Raw genomic sequence first — 18,634 nt, 5'->3', positions numbered from 1 at the left:
AACCTACAAATGTTGCTGTGATTTTGTTGAACCTTCTCAGATAATTTGAGGTATTTTGAACATGTATAATGTATGTAGTAATCATGGAAGGAACTTCCTATTTGAATTTCATTACCAAATTTTTAACATTATGAGGCTCTAAACGCCTAAAAGAGGGGGAGTGGTTTGGTGGGTGTGCCAAAACCATGTGCATTTGCACAACTATTTATTAGCATTTCCAGAGCAATGAAAAAATAAATAAAATGTCACAAATTATTCTCTTTATTATTTAATATATGTTTGAGACATTTTAAGTCACAAAAATTGTCTATGCATGATCCTTAAATGTTTAAACATGCAACATAAAACATTGTGTAAATAAATTGGTTTATAAAAATTTCAGCAGCCTATTTGAATTTAAAATAATATTTGTTCATATCTTTATAGAATGACCTAATTTTCATTTTTGTTTTTATATGCAGACATTGCATGTCAGTGTATTGATCAAGATATATAAGAACTTTTTTTTTTAGATAAAATCAATGTTCTTTGGCTTAATTACCTAATGATTTCTCGATGTAGACAGAGTCATTAAACTTTAATTGATATTTTGATGAAAGAATGTCAGAGTTTGACTGTATTTAAGAAGGTAGACCTAGGGTTAGGGACACAACTATTAAAAATTGTTGGAACGTTTGTATTTAGCATTTTACATCAATCTAATGTAAGCATGTAATTAACTTGGATTCATTTTATTCTGCTTCAAATGAAAGCTTGAGATGCTTTGGTGAAATTGAGTATGATGCAAACATATCACTGATTTCATGAGTTATGTCCCTTACTCTAGGTCTACCTCCTTAAAGTTAATCTTTACTTTATTTAAGAAGTACAGAGTACCACATGATACTAAGTTAGTTCAGGACTTCCAGTAGGTCATCATGCTAAAAGTGCAGGAAACTATGTGTTCCATGGTACTTAAGATTTCTGATCATTGTTGTGCAACCAAAATAAAAACACAGATTGATCTATGACAAAAGAATTTGTCATAATAAGTATTTGTAAATTGTATGGTAATTTGGTTCTTAAGTGTCAGTCTTCGTTAAAATCAGGAAGTGGGTGAAACATGGTATGAGAAAAACTACCATTTTGAAAGTTGACTACTTGCATCATCAGAATCAAGGAAAAAATACAAGATTTTCCATATCAATTTGGTAAATTGAGCTATAATTCCATTTTTCAAGGGCATCTGTCAAAATCCTATTTTATTGACAAATTTCTGAGCAAATCCAGTGATGCAGAGATCAAATAATGTTCTATTCAAAAGGAGAAAGCATCCTTGAGTGAAATTATAATATAAGATATACTGTAGGTGGGGTTTTGACAAGCATATTTCTGATTTTTCTCATTTTGCCTGATTCTTAGAAATACTTACACTTTACTATTAATATAAACAATAATAAGGTGTTGTTGAAACATGAAACTGATTTCACACATAAGCTGTGTTTTATTTTTTGTAACACTACATTAGTTCTGTCTTTTTTTTTTGTTACTACCATTCAAAAATGAAAAATGTGTTTTCATGTATGATTAAGAATAAAGTGTAAGGCATTTTTCATCAGAATTGTGCTGACAGAAAGAATTGAGATTTTTATGATAATATTCTCCACTTTGCTTGAGGTATTTGGTAATCTTGGTATGTCTGTGAATCCATCCACAGCATAATTTATTGCAATTTTCTCCGCAAATTTGACTTCTTATTAAGCCACTTGATATCTAGTCAGAAGCTATTTATGGTATGTCATACTGTAGAAGTTCATTTCTGACTGAAGCAACATCAACTTTGGTGACTTTTTATTTTTTGGTTTTTTGTCCTGTCTGTCTGTCCTGTGTGTCACACTTTTGTAAGTGCAACTCCTTCAAAACTTAGCCAACTGCACTGCATTTCATGAAACTTTGTAGATAGTTAGAACATGATATATATATATGTGCATATTACCAGGAATTTATAAATCCTTTGAATTTTGTAGGAGTTATTCCTTTTTGAACTTTGGGGGAGAGAAGTTTTTGTAGGCGATTTCATAAAAAAGTAGGCATTTACAGTAGTGGATTGTAACCAAGATTTGATAAAAGCTACAGATTATAGAATTTTATACTCTACAGAAATTCAATGATATTGTCCTTAGATGTCTGTAACATGATTTATGTTATTCACTGGTTCCTAACAATCCAGTTTGTCACTATCAACCTCTTCATCACATGTTCTGGTTCCTAACAATCCAGTTTGTCACTGGTTACTTCTTCGTGCGTTCTGGTTCCTAAACAATCCAGTTTAAAGAGACAATGTTTTAATTGAGTGGGGTGAATTTTACCCTACTCAGTTTTCTTTAATGGTACTTAAGAGTTGCTATTACTCACATTACTCAAGTTTGAGCAATCCTTAAGATTGTCTCTGTTTACTTTATCAAAGCTATTACGAAGTTATTTTTCGGCAACATGATCAATATTGTGTTCTTTAGGTTAGTTAATTGAAAATTACTTCTCACAGTATAGTAGGTAATTGACTCTATCCAGTTCATTTTTTTTACAAGTGCACTCTCTCACTTACTGTCTCTTTGAGATATCAATTTCCATTTATTTTTTTTATAAATGTTTGAGCTCTCTTAGTTTTTGTTTGATGACTATATATGTAAATATATATTCATATATTATTGGAAGTAAATGCCTTGACGTAGAGTAAAGCAGGGTTTTGCCCTTACCTTTTTAGCTATATACCCCACAGGACTATTTGACAAATAAATAAGGTGGTCCTTGAAATTATTCTATGGTCCTGTCCTTAGGTCTAATAAATTTTAAGAATTTACTTTGGTAAGCCCGAAGGGCTATTGGAATTTCAAGGTAGTCCTCGCTCAAATTAGGTACATATAGGCACAGGACTACTGGACCACTCTAAGTGTTGAATCCTGTAATGTTATCTTTAATAATATATCTGCCTATGCAAAGTTTATCAGGTTTATAAGTGTTATGTCTGTCTGTCTGTCCACCAATCTATTTGTTCTATAAGTAAATGTTAGCCAAAGTTTGTCCCTATAAAACAGGCTGGACAAGATTTTGAATCCTAAAAGCTGATGCATACTTTAATACATTGGCATTTTTTCTTCATGGCATGGAGAAAATTGAGCCATTCACTTGGCCCTTCATACAGACTGTATTATGGAATGGGTCAATCACTTTTTTCCCTAGAGAAGACTAATTTGACCTGATTCTTTGTCTAAAATGCAGACTTGGCCAGACATATTGTTGTGAAAGCAGACTTTAACTTGACACTTAGTCTTTAAAGCTGACTGTGATATTTTAAAAAATTTCTCGTTCTTCCAATCAATATATAATTACTGTACAACTATCACAGAAAAAAAAACGGTTAATTTTGTTGAGAAAACTTGGTTAATTTTTCTTTTCCTGCAATTTCCAATTCTATTAGTTCTTGTATGAACTGAAATCAATACATCAACCTCTTTCTTGACGTGAATAATGGAAAATAAATGGTCAAATTAAACTGATCAACCTTATAGTACAATGGAGTCAAATTTGTGTCTTGAAAAAATGATGAAAAAATGTCTGCTAATTCTCCGAACAACCATCATGTCATGTTGTTCAAATTGTAACCTGTGATTAAGGTTCAATTCCTTTGGAATCATGTAAGCTATTGTTTTAATTAATTGAACATGTAACCTTCAAGGGCAATAACTCATGTAAGATGTAGTTTAGGTCTCACTTACCACTTCTGGGTCAAATGGCCACATTGATTTATGATGTAGTATCAAAAACACACTGAACCTAGATTTGTAAGTGTATAATCTGTGTGTATGTTGAAATAAAGCTTAGGATGTGTACTTTAATTTAGAATCATACTTGTAATTTACTACAAAGGGTATGAAAATTGTTTATTTGTGTGAGTAATTTATTGCCTCCATGTTGTCAGTTAGAAAAAAAATGGATTTTCAGCATTATTTGTCCAAGTAAATTTAGTGAAAAACTTGTGATACTTTGAAAACTACTTTATAACATGTAAAGTAATGTAAACTGAAGAAGTGGTAAGTGAGATCTTAATTAGGTCGTTGCAGTAACATATTCACACAGATTGAAGATGCAGGGTAAATGTCATTGGTCAACCACAAAAGCTGTAATATTATGGTAAAGAATATGCTGTACCCTCTCAAATGTAAAACAAAACATGCCTGCTATTATGTTATGCATTCCATATTAATAAAGAATTGAATATAATTCATTTTTAATGTTTCAACTGCGTGTAAAAGCATTGACTGTAGCAGAATTTTCAATGACGCACCTTTACATCACCAGGACAGTTAAAAAAAAACTTTGATGAATTTTAATGATTTTGTTTTCGTATGCATGGAAGTTTCTTTCTTTGGGCTTTAAACCGACCCAAAAAGAGGACAACTAACTAATCAAACATTGCTTTTATTTATTTTTTTTTTAATTTTTAAAAATTTTTTAAAATTTTTTTATTTTTTCATTTTAGTTAACATCTAGACCATGAGATTTTTTTTATGAACACAAAGGCTTGGTCCTTCTTGTTTATTTTATCATATTAACAACACTTAAATTTTGTACAATCTGCAATGATTTTGAGTGGCGCTTAGAGATAATCTTTAAGTACAGATTTAATAGTTTAAAGTGATCTGAACTTCCTATAGACCTCACAAATAATTGATTACCTGAGAGTAAGGTCAACTAATGCAGTCATTAATGAAGAAATCATACAAATGGAAAGGCTTTTCATATTTATGATGTTAATTTTAAATTTTATTTAAGTTGAAAATGTGTTTTTATTTTGTAGAAATTTAAACAGCAAATCTTTTATCAGTTGTGTAAAATATTTTCAGTAATGCAAAATTGAAATATTTTTGATTTAAAGTCCATCACATTTTCACAATCATAGAAAGGTCAAAATAATTCCTGAATTACAGACATCAGACAAAAAACCAATGTAAAAACATATTGCCCTACATGTTCTAAAGGTGAGTAATAAAAGGATGAGACACCTCAAGAAAAAATGAATATGTTATAAGAAATATATTGCTAGGATTATTTGATTAACATTGGCGCAGGTATATTGCATTCAACACAAATAATTGAATTGAAAAATAATCAGCCTGATGGTAAAGAAAAAATTCCAAAATGCAAAACTCATCAGAATATATACCTTAACAATTTGTCTAGACTGGTTGTGGACCATTTGCTCTAAGTGTATAGTCTAGACTCCATGTAGATCATTTCTTCTAAATGGCATTTCTAGACTGCATGTGGACCGTTTCCTTTTAAGGGCTGTTCTAGACTGCATGTGGACTACTTCCTTTTAAGGGCTGTTCTAGACTGCATGTGGACTACTTCCTTTTAATGGCTGTTCTAGACTGCATGTGGACCGTTTCCTTTTAATGGCTGTTCTAGACTGCATGTGGACCGTTTCCTTTTAAGGGCTGTTCTAGACTGCATGTGGACTACTTCCTTTTAATGGCTGTTCTAGACTGCATGTGGACCGTTTCCTTTTAAGGGCTGTTCTAGACTGCATGTGGAATATTTTCTTTTAATGGCAGGTCTAGACCTTGTACCATTTTCTACTTTCTTAATTAAATTTTCAATGTAACTTTATCTATGTAATAGTATATTAATGTTTTGTTTGGATCAATACCATTAAACAATGCAATTTGACACATGGAACAGAATGGTTTCAGGTTCTTGTTGCTTATTAATTCTAATTTTATACATAGTAGAATAAGCTTTGAATGTGTCAATATTTCCTATTGAATTCCCCAAAGGTTAAAGGTTAAACTGTATTGGTATTTCAAAGTGGGGTCTGTAGCTTTGTTTATATTCTGTGGAATAAATACCGTGGAACTGTACACAGAAAAAGTTTTTTGGAAGATAACAAAACAGGAAGTTGATTACCTACTTACATAGAAGCTGGACAGTACTTTGTATATTGAGTACTTGCATTTTGCAGTTCTTTGACATACTTATTGTACTAGTTTTTATAGTTTGGAAGTTTTAAATAGTTATTACAGTTTGCAAATTTCAGATTTTTCATTGAAGAGTTTTATTGAAATGAAGGAATACATATTTTGTTTGGATAGAGAGGATTTTTATTAGCAGCTTTTCCCCGCAGTGGAAGAACCTGAAGAATTAATATTAATAGACAAATATCTTTAATGTGTGGAAGTTTTACAAACATTACTGACTTATCTTCCAAATCAGTTTTGCTGCTTTGGTATATTGTTTGAAAAGTTGCTAAAAACTGCACTGATAACTTTGGACCACTTTGGTTCCCCAGAGATAGCAAATACTACGATACTGCGTTAAGTGATTCAACTTGAACATGGCTTCTACTCATGCAGTTTAGGGGTCAGAAATGGGAATATATTTTATGGCTTGAATACTGCTAAGCGTTTATAATTAAAAGAAAAAAAACGAAAAAAAAAAAAAAATAGGACTACCTTGCTCTTTGTATTTCAATTCAATTAACGTTTTTAAGATGATAAACTACTGATAGTGCTCAGTATCAATTAAAATCAGTTTTGAAATGGAAGGAAGTGAAACTACATCACATTCTTACTCCATCTTGATTTCTGGTACTTCCCAGTGTAAGTGTTATAGATTTATTGATTTATTGATAGTTACACATGTATGTGGTTATCAGTCATACCTTTGTTCTTATATAACAACTGTTGATGATTGTTTTTTTCTTCTATGGTTTATTATGGCTAATAAATTAATAAATCTTTAAGGGAAAATATTATTGGGAAATATTACTCGTATGTAAATGATTCATATTCTTTGTTTTTTTGTTTTTTTTTACAAAATACTGTTTGAATTGCTGAAGTTTTTTAAGATTAAAAAAATAAAAAACAGGTTATTTCATTGAAAAGTTCTGATGACTTTAAAAGGAGTTTACAGGTCAGATTTTTTAATTATAGGTAACCATTGGAATTTTTAGAAAAAAAAGTATTAAAATACATTTTGAATTGTTGAAGTCTCCTGAAAAAGACTTATTTCAATGAAAAGTTCAGATGACTTTTAAAGGAGTATGCAGGTCAGATTCTTGAATTATAATTAAGCATTGGAACTTTTAGAAAAAAAAAATAGTAAGATAAAGTGTAAAGCTATTCTGAGAGATTTTTTAGCTTTAACCTTGATGGCTGATTCTTGCTGCTGTCTTCCTAAAGTCAACACCTTTCAGTGAATCTCAGCTCTATTCTGTGGATGAACTGTATATACCATTAGATTTGCAGGAAATTTTTACAGATACTGTAGTATATGGCAGGCAAAGGTCAAAGATTATTTTATGATCAAAGAAATATTAGAATTTGAGAAGTGCATCATGATCTACAACTTAAAAAAAAATATATGATATATCACCATATAATATATTAGGAGTTATGTGGTTTCCATAATCCAGAAGAAATCAATGCTCTTTTGGTGGTATCTTGACAGTACATCTAAGATTACAAACAAAGGTTGTATATTGAGAAAACAGAAGGTAACTGAACTTTAGTTTGATGTCATTGTTAATTAAACTTCTTCTCCATTAAAGAAGGATATTATGATGGATCTCTGCCTTTGGTCTACGGATACTTCATTTCTATTGAAGTTTGATGGAATTTTTATAGCTGATTGGCTGAGTGAAGATTTTGATGAAAATTAGAGTTTTGCGATAATTTGTGTACTGAAAGCACATAGTTTTTTTAATTATTATAATTCGTATTGAATATTGGACTATTTATATACCCCAGTGATATATATGGTATTGGACTCAATCTTGCATTGTTAAATATTTATAGTGAGTCCACTTGCTTTAGGGCATATTACCATCAGGACAGATTGGGACAATATAGTTCAACATATAATTCAGTATAAATATCTCCACAGACAAATTACGGATCAAATATGAGTGTTTGACAGACAAATACCCTTGGCACGGGTATGAAAAGGATGATATCACTTCAGATTGATTTATAGTGAGGAACTCTATATTTGAAAAGTGATATTTATTTTTGAATTAGAGGCACTTGAAATTTACAAAGGAACCTCACTTGATGACCTAGATGTTTAATTGATCAATTTATACCTTGCGGTTCTAGTGGATCTGCAATGGATTTACCTTTAGTAACTATTTTACCTACTTGAATACAATTTGCATTATTGGAGAGTTATTAATTCTGCTGCACTGTTATTTGGGTAAAAACTCCTGATGTCAGGTATGAAGCTCAAAGAAAGGACCAGTCTAATTAGAATCTTGTTATGAAATGGGAAATGCAGCTGGAAACCAGTCACAACTGGTTTACTATCAGCAGGAACCTAAAGTAAGTAGTTCCTTGATATATATAGTGCAAAGTCTGGTCATTATAGAACATGGGTTTATTTCATTATTGTTTTAACAAATATTGCGTGTTAACTGCACACATCAAATGTAAATATATGAAAGTGAGGGGTCTCTTTTTTTTTCGCCTTTGGTGTAGAATTTTAATATCTGGCATGAGGTTTGATCAAGTAAGATGGTGTGTTATATTGCACCTTGGTTGGTGACTCTTGAATATGAACTTTGACCTCCAGAACAAATTAATGATTTTACATGACAGCTAGATTCTTGTCCAGGCTGAAATGTTTGGTTGTAAGGTATATACTTTTGATTAGTGGGCATGAGGGCATATCAGCCCTAGGTGATATGTTGCATACCATAGTTAGATGTATTGATGTATTGTGACTTTTGACCTTGAACTTTGACCTTAAGGTCAACTTAAGGGTGTCATGCATGGCTGATATACAGTGTTTTTACCACAACAGGGCCTACAGAGATCGATTCAGTCTCAATGATATCAAGTTCTTTTTAAAGTATGTTTTATTAGCACTTTTGGTGAAAATTTAGTTGAACATATAGAAAATATGAAACAAAATTGTGGTCTGGGTTACCAGCTTGTATTTCCTAATTTTTACACATTGGACATAGTGACCTGAATAATAGGTGAAGCTGTAGTTGCAAGGGGAGATAATACATGTTATGTCCCAAGTTTAATTTTTTTATGAACCTGTTACTTTACTTCTACTTCAATTAAACATTAATTATTGTATTAATAGAATTACATGTATCATTATGAGGTCATCTAAAAGTTGGGATATCACAGTAATTTTTCAATTGTTTTAAAAGTGCATGTGCCTTTCAATTTGGGAAAAAAATGAGAACATAACAGAACTGGGGATTTGGTAAGTCCATTATATTTCATCATACAGCTGGTTACGTGAGTCTTTACAATTAAGTTGCACTCTTCCTAAAAATCCAACAGAAGGTGATTCATGCATGTCAAAAACCCACCAAATTCAGTTTTATTTCTTTTTCATAAACAGTAACTGATCATGTAACCAGTCTTAAATTTTCACTTGGTTGTTGCACTTTTGAGATAAAAATTATATAGATTGTACATGAAATTTGCACTTTCCAAGAGTTATCGTTCTTGATTTGGCTGCATTTGGTTGCTTTTAGTGGGAGATAAATGTATGATTTTCTCAAAATTGCAAATCTGAATACAGAAAAGGTTGTTGTTATGTGAAAGTTTAGCATGTGTAGACTGAAAAAGCATCGTTTGTTTGGTAGGTTTTACTTCACCATGAATCACTTTACCATTGGTAGTGTCTAATTTTTATGTGGACTGGTACTTAACAGCTGTCTTAACAAGAGATGAGAAGTGTTGAACAATTTAAAATTGGAGTTAGAATAGAAACTTTTCCACTTTATTTGGTGAGCATTGACTTGACATGCCTTATTGAAAAAAATTAATAGCAGGATTTGGGAAATTTCTTGAAATTTTGTAAACATAATCATGCCTTTGGCATTGGGAGACAACCTTATTTTGGCTCTTTTTCATACATAGAAAACATCACTGTATCCAGGTCATGCTTAATCTCCAGTCCATTATGAAAACTTAGAAAGTCCACAGAACCAAAACCATTCTTGACATTAGAAATATTCAACTACATATCATAATATGATGTGTTTCATAGCTCTTTAGACTACAGCCGAGTTAAAAAAGTGAAAAAAAAACATGACCAACATCATAGACTTTGTCTATTCAACAATACTAAGAAACAAGTTCTATTAGAATAAATATAAATCAAAGAAACTCCATTTTAACATTGTTTTACCACAGGCTTGTTATTAATGTCATTATTTATCCCTTTCCTATCACTCTGTTATTTATCCCTTTCCTATCACTCTGTTATCTAACCCTTTTCTATCACTCTGTTATTTATCATATTCCTATCACTCTGTTATCTAACCCTTTCCTATCACACCATTATTTTTCCCTTTCCTATCACTCCGTTATTTAACCATTTCCTATCACTCTGTTACTTAACCTTTCCTATCACTCTGTTATTTATCCCTATCCTATCACTCTGTTATTTAACCCTTTCCTATCACTCTGTTATGTATCCCTTTCCTATCACTCTGTTATTTAACCCTTCCCTATCACTCTGTCATTTATCCCTTTCCTATCACTCTGTTATTTTTCCCTTTCCTATCGCTGTTATTTAATCCTTTCCTATCACTCTGTTATTTATCCCTTTCCTATCACTCTGTTATTTAACCCTTTCCTATCACTTTGGATAAAACAATGCAACATCAAAGGCGCTGGTGAAACAAGGATAAAATTGATTTTTCTTGATTTATTTCTTAATTTTATTCCACCAGTGCCATATCTTAATTTTAGTATAGCTTCTCTGGCTTCTGACTTCATCCTCTTACTGAATACACCTGCCTTACATTGAAGTTGATAGTAATAGGTATTGTTTGACTGAGCTACCAACACCTTCTAAATCACCATGCTCAACATACTATATTTCTTTTCATTAATACTGTATCACCTTGGTATGGTAGAAGTCTATCTTAGTGTGGGTCCCATTCAAAGTTAAGATCTTCACATCACATGTAATGCATATTTAATTTATACAATGTCAAAAGTGTCTAACAATGAGGTCTTAAATATCAATAGTTTATTATATGCAATACAAACTATCGATTTTACATTGACATAATTTGTGAGTTATTTTGAATCTAAAAAAGAAAGTTTACAACAATATCCATTTTGAAAATGAGAATGATTTTGATTTAATCATGAACTCCAAGTACATTGAGAAATACATTATAAATGAAAAGAAATTTTAATTTGATGAAGTGCATTCAAGTTGTATAATGTCTAAAGATTGTAGAGCCGTCCTTTGTTATGGGTTTTCCACATTACATGATAGAGCCTAGATTTTAGTTGTGTGGATGTTTTTCACTAAGCCTTGCAACAAACTATTGAACTATTTTAACTCTCTAAAGCAAAGTTTGGCTCTTGGTGGACAGACAGACTGACAAAGTGACAGCAAACTATGTTATGATATTAAACTGTTGCATAAGATGTGAATTAAGTAGCAGTCTTTATAAAAATCAGACAGGAGGTAATTCATGCATGTCAAAAACCCACCAAATTCAGCTTTATTTCTTGTTCTGACATTGTTATAGATCACATAACCAGTCTTAGTTTTTCATTTGGGGGTTGCGCTTTTGAGATAAAATTTATATAGATTGTACATAAATTTAGCACTTTGCAAGAGTTATGGTTCTTGATTTGGTTTGATTTGGTTGATTTTAGCGGGAAGTTAAAGTGTAGTTTTCTCAAAAGTACAGATCTAAATACAGAAAGGACTATTGTCACTTAAAAATATAGCATATGTAGACCAAAAAAGCAATGTCTGTTCTGTGGGTTTTCCTACACCATGAATCACCTTATCATAGGCAGTGTCTGAATTTTATTTGGACTGGTACTTAAGCACTGATCAGAACTGTGTATATTATATGCTTCAGAAATGTAAACATGTATAGGAATATAACATGAATATTTTGAAATATAGTTCAAAGAGTAAGCTTGTACAATTTAATTTATAATTATACCCCCTTCCAACGAGTGGGTTGGATATTGGAATCACCTTGTCTGTTCCTTATATCGTCTGTCCGTCCCAATTTTATCACAAGTATCTTTACTACCAATGGATGAATATATTTCAAATTTATTGTGACTATATAGATAGATCATATGTTGCTAGCGACTATGTGTGCTGTTGAAAATCAACTTCCTGTTTCGTAGGACTTTGCCGTTTCTCATTATATGGAATGAAACAGAAAATTTCAGCTCCCAATATATGGAGTAATTTCAAATTTCGTGCATAGTGTTATATAGATAGGGTATATGTTGCACAATATTTAGGATGCCCTTTGATATTCATTTCATGTATAAGTTGAGGTATGCCACTAGAACTACAACATGTGCAACTTCAAGTTTGGTTAAAATGCCAGCAATTTGACATCTTGACTTCGATGCTATACTTGCACCATGCTATGCAATATGGTAGTATATTGCAAGCTAATTAGGTGGCCTGATTTCTTGATTAAATATAATGGTGTATGCAATGACATATGATACATTTGACTTCAAAATATCAAGGTATGGCAATATTTGTATTAAGTTAAAAATCAGCTTTACTTTTTTTTTCTCATTTTGAATTAATGGAACATCAATAATTCATGCATTATTCATGTAATGATAAATATAGATATGAAGTAAATTTGCATATCAATCTCAGAAGGGGTCCATTCCTTAATTTAACATTTGCTAATTTCAATTAATGTTTGCAGTTTCGTGTTGTTTTTCACATTTAGTCTGTCTTAATTGGACAAACAGTGAAAAAAAAAAAACAAAAACAAAAACAAAAAAACAGTTGAGTAGACAATGCAGGGTAATTGTGAAAGAATTGCTTTTTGTAGTGAATTAACATGATTTTTCATGGTCCAGTAAACATTTAATTTAAAAAAAAATCTAAACAAACATTTTTCAACAAACCACTTAAGTTGATTTACAAAGAAAGAAAGTACTTTAGGTTGATAACATATGTATGACTGCAGTCCTTTTCACAAATAGATGTAAGTGTAAAATTGGTTGTAAGTTACAATGTCATAACACCTTGATCTTCTATGACGTCATAACACCTTGATCTACTATGACATCATAACACCTTGATCTTCTATGACGTCATAACCTAATTTTCCACATAACTTTTTGTGAAAAGGACTGCAGGTTTTTAATAAAATGCCCAACTGCACACAAAAAATTACTTAATTAATTAACTATAAGTGCCCTGCACCCCCCTTTCCGCCCCTTCCCACTCAGCAGGAGGAATATACCGATACGTGTATCATGGTGTCCATTCTTTCATTTGTTCTTCTACAACTTTCATGATAGTTTTCTCTGAAACTACAAGACTAAATATATACATGTAGGTGTGCCATTTCAAGGGATTCAATTTCAGACTGAAGTGATATCACTGTCCTGTTTGGTGACAATGTTTATATGGTTACTGGAGTAGGGAGCTTAGTGAGGGGGGGTGGCTTTAGTGAGGTTTGCTCACATTTTTTCTAGTTGTTTCACTTTCTATAAAACTCTTGAGTTCATGAATGTAAAGTCTAGCTGACATACAGCTCTAATCAGATTAACATGGCATTGATTGTTTGTGAAGCTAGGTGATTAATTAATGGTGATAAGTCATTTTCGTGTTAATTACCAGTACTGTTCATACCTTTGGGAATAAGATCAGAATAATAAAGTTAAGGTGTAAGGCAAAAATGATCTAAAAGTACATCCAATGATACCATCCTATACAAGTAAATAAAAAGATTTGGTGTTTTGTTTAGTTTTGTTTTTGGTTTTGGTAGTCTGCTTGTCTTGATTTAAGGGGGGGGGTGGATTTGTCAACAAGTATCAAAGACATTAAATCTGGTAGTGAACTACTACTCTTCTACAAACATACTTAAGAGAGAGGTAGACAGCTGGTTGGCTACTTGGTTAATTTTTTTGTGGGGTTACATACCTAGCTTTGGATGCTGCTTCTCATTCTGAATTGCATAAGAATCTGCAATTGGACACAAAAATGCAATCAATCAATTTTTTATAGAAATAATAAAATTGTTCAAAACTCAGTCCTTTCCTTCAAAATTCTAAACAACTAGGCCAATTAATTGAAGACATTTTAGGGTTCTACTAGCTCAAAGCAAGAAAAGTACCTTTCAGTTCACTAGCCCAAATCAATTTTTACTAGCCTCGGGCTTCGTTCTAGGAGCTAAAGGCAAGCACTAAAACCAACATACATTACTTTGACAATCACTCAGTTTAGTACAATATATGTGATAGCCATCAAATCCACTTTTGTGTTTTATAATTAGGACTAAATGATTGATTTATCTTTAATGCCTGTGGGATACAGTTGCTACCTTTAAATTATGATACTTTTAAAATTTGTTCTTGTTTACTTTCTTAGATGTAACTGCAGGTCCGTATAACGATGTATGAAGAGGGTTATAATTTATTCCAGAGTAAACTATACATAGAAGTATAGTACAACAAATAGTTCATGCTGCATGGGGTCAAATTGTAATAATATGGAACCCCAAAAAATTCAATTCAATGGACCTCAGCTACACTATAGTCCATATATCTATTTGAGGTAACCAACCTGTCTATATATTGCCATGATGACCCTCAGCATCATGATCTATTTGTTGAATACAATATCAGTTTACACTCTTCTTTTTTCTGAAATTATAATAGTGATAAATTAGATGTCTTTAATTTTCAAAATTATAGTTACTGCCCATCTTTCTTTGCCAACCAATAGGCCTATTATACTTGCCCAATGAATTTGTTACAGGCAATTGAGCAAATTGAGCAAAACCTGGACCATATGTACAGTGTAAAATGAGAAAATATTTTGCTATTGTGTCAGTAAAGTGACAGGAATGGTACAGGATTGGATAACCAAAAAATAAAGAAAAGCACATAAGAATAAAACAAAAAAAAAAAGATGCCCGAGAAAATTTGTATTGGAAATATTGTTGCATCAGACCATTTCTGATTTTCCTGTTCAAATAGTTTATCAAACTACATTGAATATTGGGTGAAAATAAGTATTCTGAATTATTGATCAAAAAAAGACTAATAAAGATAAAGCACATATTTACATAAACTCTTCAGTGGTCTTTTGATAGCATGCTTACTTTGAATGTGGAATGTTATGGGTGAAATCCAAAAAGATGTTACAAAGTTTGTATATAATACTTCTTTGCCAAGCACTCAGCATTTCATTTAGGAGATAGAGTGACCACTGGTTGGTTTGAAGTGGTGACATGGATACTTTCAGGCTGTTGCTTCTTTGAAATTGTACAAAGCAAAGGGTCTGTTGTATCATGAAGTGCAATGAATTGGATCACCTATTCTCAGAATATTTACCATTATATGTAAATTACAATGATATATACTAAATATAGATTTTATTGTATGATTCTGTAAAATCACCATTCATATGGTGAAAGTATTATGAGGACTTCTTTTTGTATTAAGAATAAAAAAAAACAGTTAACTTTAATATTTATTTAATTGTTAGCTTGCTGACTTTCATTTCCCAACAGCCTGGTCTTTAGTTGGAGTTGTACTTGTGGACCCTAAGTGACCCTAATCTAATTTCCAATACATTGGTTTTCACACCTCATCATAAATCAGAACAAAAAGTTATTGTGTGTCATAAGTCACTGAACATTGATTCTTAATTAATAATTGAATGTTTTTGTTTGAACCTAATGGGTCGTTATGGTAAAATCAGCTAATTTTATATTTATATTAATTGTTAATGACTATTGATGTGTTATTAAAATTATGAAGAATTGGGGTGATAAGCTTTTAGGGTACTTCTTGCTTCATTGCAGATTAAATGGTTTGTGTTGTTGATGCTGAGATCATGTTAAAATACTATGAAGTTTAATGTATCATTTTTTTTTAAACATTAAGAAGGCTGATATTAAATGACCATATAATGTGTCGAAGCGATTTTAAAATATTTAAAATAACCTTAAACAATTAAGGGATATGCAACTTTCTTATCAGAATGTTTTAAAGAGGTGAGGCCACTATTAGAATACTGTTTGTTTTCTCTCACCTGACCCTACCTCCTGGGTTTAGGTATATATATTTATTATCAAAAAAGTGAAAAATGTTGCTCTGAAAATTAAGGAAAATATATTGTCAAAGAAGGGCAATCAAATTACTTGGATAGGGCAAATTTCTGTGGGCAGGTAGGGTAGGGGGAACAAACTTAATGTTAGTTTTGGCCTGATTCATTTATATTTTAAAGATGGCAGCTTGAGACTAAGGATATTAGGAAAGAAAAACATTGTTCAAGTTGCAGGAGATCTATGGATAGACAATATTCCAAATTTGGAAAAACTCATTAGTTTAGACATTTCCCCATTTCCTGTAAAGAATATTTGGTGTAAAATGGCAGGTCACACTGTGAAGAGCAAGGGAGATTTTCATCTGGGAAATCGTTTTTGTAGATTTAAAATAAAAATTAGATTCTTAACTGATACTATCGACAAAAGGAAAATTTGCATCGATTAAAATCTTTTTTGGAAGGCCAACATTTCAGACAAAAGTTTTGCTATACAAATATGCTTATTTTGGTACCAGTTTCTGTTCAGTAGGACTGTATGATTCGGGAACATTTCTTGACTTCCCAGTTTAGAATATTGTCTATAGACCTACATCAATATATGTCTAAACCTTTATAAACATTGCTAAAGAGAATTTTGAAATCTGGTGTATTTATTCAGGTAAATGGATACAATTAATGCACCTGGTTATATAATTAACATTTGATTTGCACACCTTTTGTTACAAGTAGTAGGTGTCATAAAAATACCGTAAAATTGAAATTTAAGTATTTACAGAAATGATATTGCATATTGTTACTGAATGCAAAAATGCATTTGCTTTTAGTTCATTATTAATAAATCTGTCAAAAAATTCCTGGATATTACTTTTTATTATTAGATATAATTGTGTCATTTAACAGCCTTTAGTAGTAGACAGTCTTTTCTGATGGGCAATTACATTTCTTAATTAATTTTTTATATTTCAATGCATGGATACCATTAAGTTCATTTTTTTTTGTGAAAAGTACTTATCAATTAAAGGGGGCTGGTGCACTATCAATTAAGGATTAGATAAAGTGCTTGTTGTAAAATGTAAATCTGCTGAAGTGGATTATAATTGACAATAATATGAGTCCAGTGAAATATCAACACATGTCTTTACAGACTTCATACAACAACATTAACATCTCAGTGCAGGCTTCCAGTCACATTTTCTAAATATTTTACTGATTTTTGGCATCACTTTGGACTCCTTTTACAGGCCAGTTTCAGAGCCCCAATTTGTCCTTAAAATCTGTGACATCTGTTATACCATGTAGCTTGATTTCTGCCCTGTAGTCTGTTTCTTTATGTTCTGTTGATATTTCAAGTAAAAAATTCCCTATTTAGACAGTGTCAATTGGGGAGAACCCCCCACACAAACTGCTGCAAAGGTAAACAGGTAGGAACAGCTCATATTTTCATCATTAAAGTATTAATTTGGACCATTTTTAATTCATGCCTTTCACTATCCCTAAACTTTCAACTCTATTCAGCAAAATTTTCCCAGGACATTCCATGTTAATTTTGTGGTTCTTTGGCCCTAAGTGAAACCAAACCAAGGATGGAACAATTCTCAGCCTAAAAATATATTATTATACTTTTTTCCTTAGCACCCCCCCCAAAAAAAAAAAAAAAAACAAATATGATGAGGAAGGTGATTTTATTTTTGCTTTTTTTAAGTTTGATTGTAAATGGGCAATCATCATGAGGCCCTAACAAGAGAATTTTGAGGGCCTGGGAACAAGTGTGATTGTAAATGGGCAATCATCATGAGGCCCTAACAAGAGAATTTTGAGGGCCTGGGAACAAGTTTGATTGTAAATGGGCAATCATCATGAGGCCCTAACAAGAGAATTTTGAGGGCCTGGGAACAAGTGTGATTGTAAATGGGCAATCATCATGAGGCCCTAACAAGAGAATTTTGAGGGCCTGAGAACCAGGAAATTTTGTTTAGTTTGCCTATAAGCTGGGTGTGTTTATGGCTTAAGATGAGCAGTTGGATACTGTGTAACATTTTTTACCCCATGAAATGGAAAAATCAAAGAAAACATAGATTAGATAAAACCGTAGTCTACAATCCTTAAAATTTCAATTTTCAAATGAAAGAGATTTAAATACCACTTGTGAAATCAGAGCAATTTCAATCAGCTTATGAATGATAATGAGGAATGAATTTGTAGATTTGATAGGAAAAAAAAATTAATCACTTATAGTTTTCAACAATGGGACCACTGTGTGGAGATAATTAACAAAATCTAATCTGTCGGATTAAAAGAGAAATTTATTATAATTTTTCATATTTTAATGATTTCAATTGGAGAGATTAGAATCAATAAGCTGTGAAAAATAACTAATTTATCTCTGGCATTTATGGAAATAAGAGTAGATTTGTGTTTTGGTGTTCTAAACTGTAGCGATTTTCTCCGGTTTTATTGATATATTTCACCAGAAAAATGGTACAAGAACAGGAAAAGTAATCTTTCTTCTAGTTTTTAGTCACAGTACAGGATTCAATGATCAGTTTAG

General features: G+C 31.6%; 1 protein-coding gene across 2 annotated transcripts in view; it reads left to right on the top strand.

Annotated features, from left to right (window-relative positions):
• The window catches only part of LOC148598369 (dual specificity tyrosine-phosphorylation-regulated kinase 4-like), an 87,347-nt gene that overhangs the window by 23,617 nt on the left and 45,096 nt on the right, over positions 1 to 18,634 (top strand). Inside the window, exon 1 of one of the 2 annotated variants that reach the window (XM_088560053.1) lies at positions 7,011 to 8,357. The exons of the other annotated variant lie outside the window; for it this stretch is intronic. Within the exon in view, the coding sequence (XP_088416179.1) occupies positions 8,301 to 8,357 (57 nt within the window). The 5' untranslated portion in view covers positions 7,011 to 8,300. Of the gene's footprint in view, positions 1 to 7,010; positions 8,358 to 18,634 lie in introns of those variants that run through there. 2 annotated transcript variants of the gene reach the window in all.

Source organism: Perna viridis, chromosome 14 (genome assembly GCF_037379345.1).
Source record: "Perna viridis isolate PV_CMFRI_1.1 ecotype Kerala chromosome 14, ASM3737934v1, whole genome shotgun sequence".
Lineage (NCBI taxonomy): Eukaryota > Metazoa > Mollusca > Bivalvia > Mytilida > Mytilidae > Perna > Perna viridis.
The sequence above is the reverse complement of the archived record's forward strand: the minus strand, read 5'-3'. Positions and strand labels throughout refer to the sequence as shown.